Raw genomic sequence first — 6,000 nt, 5'->3', positions numbered from 1 at the left:
TCCATTTACAAAAAATCAGACGAAACTATATATGGGAGCTATGTATATCTAAATCTGAACCGAATTTCTCCAATTTCAATAGCTTTCGTCCATGGGCATATGTTCAAAATATTTGACCCTTTATGGAGAAGGTACTACAGGGAGTGGGTTAATAGATTCCATTTTCAGATTAAAAAAAGTTCGACAAAAATATTACGATATGCTAATTTTTTACCAAATCGCAAACTCCGTTCGCATTACAATATATTTATAAAACATGGACCTTTAGTGGGGGAGGTACCAGAAAGCGATGACCAACCAAAAAATATTAGGTTATGCAATGTTTGGGTCAAAACTTATAATCCTTTCGCAGGATATTATACATAATTTTTTAGCAATGTTTTAAAAATTTGTATGGGAGCCATTAGAATGACTTCTCAGATTTTCTCCAATTTCGAACATGATTTATGTTTGGATGAAATATTACGATGTGCAAAGCTTGGCACCATCCAGCTATACACTCCAGCCTTAAGGCCGTGTATAAAATTAAGTTTATATGTAAAACGTTTTCTATGAGTTTTCTGTTAATGTATATTTTATTTAAATTGAATTGAAAGAGCTTTCTTCACAAAGAACATACATTTTCTGGGGTGAGTCAAATTGACTTATATACGTAAAAGTAACAAAACATCCGTAAATATAGTGTTAAATGTTTTATAATTAGTATTGATAATTTTCATTAATTCCATGAGCATTAGCCTGTTGTTTGAAACATTTGCCATACTCTTCAGCTGCTTGACAATGATCCGATGAGACTTCAATGTTGGCACAAGCATTGATAATTTCCGAAGCCACTTTCATTTTATCAGCATTGCCATCGGTTACTTTTTCGGCATGTTTCAATGCAGCTTCTGTGGCAAATTTACCAGAGACATCCATCTGAATAATATATGTATAAGGAAATTAATATAAATAAATAATATATGAACTACTAATCTATAAAGAAACATTTCTTACCACATCGAACTTCTTCATTAGGCAAGCACGCAGACACTTTCCTTCCATAGTTGTGGCTGGTTTTCTTCCCACCAGTTCTTCAATATCGGCTGTAAAATATAGATTTTATTCTCATTTTAATTAAAATTGTTATGATAATAGTAAATATAGCAACGTGGTGTTAGACAAACGCATTCATATATAGAGTCTCTACCATATTTTATTCTTTGATATAATCTTACCATCAGATGCACCCACTTCACTTTTACATTCTTCGGCTTTAGTTTTAAGTTTTTCAATGGCTTGCTGTTTATCGAATTCACCACGAACAACAACAGCTCCGATAATGCACATAACAGTCAAGGCTATCCAGAGTTTTGCCATTTTAGTTAATTTTTTTGTATTTAATTTAATTGGCAATAATTTGTTGATGTTAAATGTTTGAATATTCAATTTCAACTGTTATTTCACCTAGAATTTTTAGCTATTTATTTGAAAAATATAAACTAGAAAACAATTCATGTGTGAAATTATGGGTTATAATCTTGGGAGTGATGAAAAATACTACCAAATAAAGTTGACCGAGTAGTTTTGGATATTTAATTATTTTATTAACAATTCTGAACTTTGATTTTACTTTTAATTCAATGATTGGGACTTCAGTAAAATGTAATAAAATTAAATGTAGACAATTCAATGTCCAAAACTGCAGGGTGAAATTTATTTGGAAGTATCGTCCGAATATCATATCATAACCCATAAATTCACATGTGAAGTATTTCTAAATAGAGAATGGTTATGGAAACTAATATGAAAATGTTAGTTTTGTTTTTCAAATAAATAACCAGTAATTTGTAGCGGATTAACAGTTAGAATTTTAAATTCAAACATTGAACATTAACGTCAAATTATAAGAGATTAAAAAAAATAACTATTGAATCGTGGGAGCTGTTGTCGTTCGTGCAGAATTCGATAAACAGCAAGCCATTGGAAAACTTAAAACTAAAGGCCAAGAATGTAAAATTGAAGTGGGTGCCACGGATGGTAAGTTATTCGCAGACATGCGACAACGATAACATCAAATGGTTAACTTATCGGGGAGCGATTATAATGAATTTAAAATTAAATAGTTTCAGGTTTCAAGATGCCATTTTCCACCATCATCATAATAATATGCACTTTTTATTGCTTAGAATTTTAATATCAATTGAATGCAAAATAAATTCTTTATTTTTCAGCCGATATAGAAGAATTGGTGGGAAGAAATCCAGCATCCACTATCGAAGGAAAGTGTCTGCGAGCCTGCCTAATGAAGAAGTTCGAAGTGGTAAGAAATGTCTCCTAACTAGTTAGAAGTTCATATACGTATTTATTTGCTTTTATTTACATGTATCTCTCAGATGGACGCCTCTGGTAAATTTGCCGCAGAAGTTGCCTTGAAACATGCGGAAAAAGTAACCGATGGCAATGCTGATAAAATGAAAGTGGCTTCGGAAATTATCAATGCTTGTGCCAACATTGAAGTCTCATCGGATCATTGTCAAGCAGCTGAAGAGTATGGCAAATGTTTCAAACAACATGCTAATGCTCATGGAATTAATGAAAATTATCAATATTAATTATTGATGGAAAATTGTTATCCGAACTCTTTCAACATATACTTTTAATAATTTGCAAATTTATAAAAATATACGTTACTAAGAATTTAAAAAAATATATAGCTATGTTGATCTAAAAAATAAAAATATATAATTTTCTTGTTTAAATTATGAATTTTTCTTGTAAATTAGCGTTACCTAAAAACAGCGAATTTTAAAATCGTTCTGAGAGTAGAAAATTGCATAAAACGCACTAGACCTGGAAAATTAGTAAAACCGTCAAAAAAGTTGAATATTTTTCAAAATTAACACAACAAACCAATCATTCAAACGACTACATTCATATTGTGAAATACGATTGGTTGAGCAGCGTAATTATGTACAAATATTTAACGAATCTATAGAAGAGATAGTAGAATCTTTGAAAGAAATAGAAGAAAATTGTAAGATTTCATTTTGATATATGCCGAAGAAGTAGAAATTTCAGTGCCAAGAATGGACATTTGACCTGTACAAAAGTACAGGTATTTTAATATATTTTCTCGATTAGTAATACCTCTCCATATAAATATATACGAATTTAACACGCATACAAATGACCTATATTGAAAGAAAATATTTTTAAAATCTTAATCATACACTCATTTTATATTTATGAAGAACAAATTTTATTTTTTTTCACCATCGGCCCATCTCGATTTGTTGTATCTACCTGAGCGGACTTTCGGCCGGGCCGAACATTGCATACTCTCCAGCATAGATATACTGACAGGTACTTGAAATGAAAATATAGGGAAAATATCAAAAAGTGGACCTATACCGACATTACTACAAACCGATTATGTATACAAATTTCATAATACAAATTTCAGAATTTTTTAATGGATAATTATACACTCAGCCTTATGGCTGATGAGAGTATATACATTTTGGCACGGTGAAAATGTGCTTAATGAAAATATTGGTTCTAGACCCCATGTTTCTTTGGACCAACTCCGTTTCAGAAAATTTGGACTTCATCCAAACTTTGCCCATCTTATTATTTCTTCCAAACATAGTTCAAGTTCGAAGATGGGAATATCGGTCCACTCCTTCTGGTACCTCCCACACAGGGGGTAGGCTTTAGGGTAGGTTATAATTCATTATCGAACCTTACGATCTAGCTTTTTATCTCGATATCCTCTGCAGGTGAAATGATTACGACAGACTCTTAGAAACAAAAACGCGGAACAAATTGGATAACTATTTTAATATAAACAAGTAAGGAAAGTATTAAAGTCGGACGGGACCGACTATATGATACCCTTCATCACTATGATTATATTAACCAGTAAGGAAAGGCCAAAAGTCGGACGGGGCCGACTATATGATACCCTTCACCACTATGGGTACATGCAAGACATGTTAATATCTACAATATCCTGTTGATATAGAAATTTCGCATACATTAGTCGGGACCTAATTCGGTACTCTGTGCAAAATTTTGTTTCAATCGGAACAATATTGGTAGTTTGGTGCACAATTTACTTTAAATCGGACGAAACTTGATATGGGAGCTATATCTAAATCTGACTCGATTTCAACAAAATTTCACATACATCATTCGGGACTAAATTCAGTACTCTGTGCAAAATTTTGCTTTAGTCGGACCACTATTGGGAGTTCGGTGCACTATTTACATTAAATCGGACGAAACTATAAATCGGAGCTATATCTAAATCTGAACCGATTTCAACAAAACTTGGCATATGACTATCTAGACCTAATTCAATACTCTATGCAAAATTTTGTCTCAATCGGATCACTGTTGGGAGTTTGGTACATCAATAAGTTAAAACCGGACGAACATATATATGGGAGCTATATCTAAATCTGAACCGATTTTCTCCAATTTCAATAGGATTCGTCCTTGGGCCTATTGAATGACCTGTGCCAAATTTCATCCAAATCGAATCATAAATGGGACCTGTACTTTTTTAACAAAAGTACATGAACGGACGTACGAACATATTCTCAGAAGGAACCATGGGTCTATCTCGATTTGTTTGCCTGTTACAAACACAATACCATGTACCACAGTGTGGTGAAGGGTATAAAGAGGGGTTATAAGGGGACTACCCCTAAAAGGGGGCGAATATTAATAATTTTTGGGAGGGAGGTTTGTTACCATATACGACTACAAAAAACCAAATTACAAAGAATTTGTTTGAAAAACGAGCTCAAGAACTCCAAAATACCGCAAATTGGGGGGTACCCTTATATGGGGGCTACCCGAAATAATGTACTTATATTTATAATTTATAATGGAGAGATTGGCTACCTAATAAGAACTCGACTTACTATATTACAGTCAATTCGGTCGAAAAATACGATCAGAACCCTCAAAATACCAAAAATTTGGGGGTACCGTTATGTGGGGACTACCAGAAAAACTGGACCTATATTTATAATTTATAGTGGAGTAATTTGGTACCCAATAAGAACCTAATGTACAAAATTTCAGAGAATTCAGTTATAAAACGAGTTCAAGAACCCCAAAATACCGAAAATTGGGGGTACCCTTAAATGGGGACTATCCGAAAAAATGACCTATATTTATAATTTTTAGTAGGGAGATTTGCTACCCAATAAGAACTCAAAATTCCAAATTTCTGCGAATTCGGTCGAAAAATGCGTTCAAAACCCCCAAAATACCGAAAATTGGGGGTACCCTTATATGGGGACTATCCGAAAAAATGGACCTATATTTATAATTTTTAGTAGGAAGATTTGCTACCCAATAAGAACTCAAAGTACCAAATTTCAGCGAATTCAGTCAAAAAAACGCGCTATATACCCTCAAAATACCGAAATTTGGGGGATACCCTTATATGGGAGCTATGACTAAACGTGGACCAATTTTCTCCAATTTCTATAGGGTTCGTCCTTGGGCCAATTAAGTGACCTGTGCTAAATTTCATTCAAATCGGATAATAAATGCGACCTGTACTTTGTTAACAAAAATACATGGACGGACGGACAGACGGACATGCATAAATCGACTCAGAAAGTGATTCTATGCATATTCTCAAAAGGAACCATGGGTCTATCTCGATTATTTTTGCCTGTTACAAACATATGCACAGAGACATAATATCCTGTACCACAGTGTGGTACAGGGTATTATTTCGTAGTCTTATTAACCCATTTGAAATTTTGAGAAATCGAAGCCAAAATTTAAAAACTCCGCTTTTTACTGGAGTTTACTGGGCATGTTCGAAGGTGCCCCACCTGTGGTATTTTACGGAAATTTATAATAACTTTTTTTTTTTTTTTGTAGGAACATGGTTACTCATGTACATTTTGTCGACAACAGAAAAATCTAGCCAAAATGGTTACGAAGATAAAGAACAAGATTGGCATATAAAAAATTGGTTGCGGGTCGAAA

The 6,000-nt window shown here is 33.3% G+C and overlaps 2 protein-coding genes across 2 annotated transcripts; one reads left to right on the top strand and one right to left on the bottom strand.

Annotated features, from left to right (window-relative positions):
• Positions 1-699: 699 nt before the first annotated feature.
• Positions 700-1,359, bottom strand: LOC133323893 (general odorant-binding protein 28a-like). The gene is made up of 3 exons (XM_061532799.1): positions 1,218-1,359; positions 997-1,085; positions 700-918 (listed from the first exon to the last, which is right to left on the bottom strand). Exons 1-3 carry the CDS (start codon positions 1,357-1,359, stop codon positions 700-702), a joined length of 450 nt encoding a protein of 149 aa, XP_061388783.1.
• A 263-nt stretch (positions 1,360-1,622) lies between these two features.
• LOC133323883 (general odorant-binding protein 28a-like) lies at positions 1,623-2,596 on the top strand. The gene is made up of 4 exons (XM_061532788.1): positions 1,623-1,644; positions 1,924-2,019; positions 2,214-2,302; positions 2,376-2,596. The coding sequence occupies exons 1-4, from the start codon at positions 1,623-1,625 to the stop codon at positions 2,592-2,594; spliced, it is 426 nt and encodes a 141-aa protein (XP_061388772.1). The 3' UTR covers positions 2,595-2,596.
• The last annotated feature ends 3,404 nt before the right edge of the window (positions 2,597-6,000 follow it).

This window comes from Musca vetustissima, unplaced genomic scaffold, assembly GCF_032173495.1.
Source record: "Musca vetustissima isolate MV318-11 ecotype Yass unplaced genomic scaffold, APGP_CSIRO_Mvet_v1 utg50210, whole genome shotgun sequence".
Lineage (NCBI taxonomy): Eukaryota > Metazoa > Arthropoda > Insecta > Diptera > Muscidae > Musca > Musca vetustissima.
This window is presented reverse-complemented; position numbering and strand designations above follow the sequence as displayed.

Coding starts and splice junctions, on each gene's coding strand:
- LOC133323893 (XM_061532799.1), bottom strand. CDS start 1,359: ATGGCAAAACTCTGGATAGCCTTGACTGTTATGTGCATTATCGGAGCT. Junction 1,086..1,217: donor TGAAGTGGGTGCATCTGATG/GTAAGATTATAT, acceptor TATATTTTACAG/CCGATATTGAAGAACTGGTG. Junction 919..996: donor TAATGAAGAAGTTCGATGTG/GTAAGAAATGTT, acceptor TATATTATTCAG/ATGGATGTCTCTGGTAAATT.
- LOC133323883 (XM_061532788.1), top strand. CDS start 1,623: ATGATTGGGACTTCAGTAAAAT. Junction 2,020..2,213: donor TGAAGTGGGTGCCACGGATG/GTAAGTTATTCG, acceptor TTTATTTTTCAG/CCGATATAGAAGAATTGGTG. Junction 2,303..2,375: donor TAATGAAGAAGTTCGAAGTG/GTAAGAAATGTC, acceptor TGTATCTCTCAG/ATGGACGCCTCTGGTAAATT.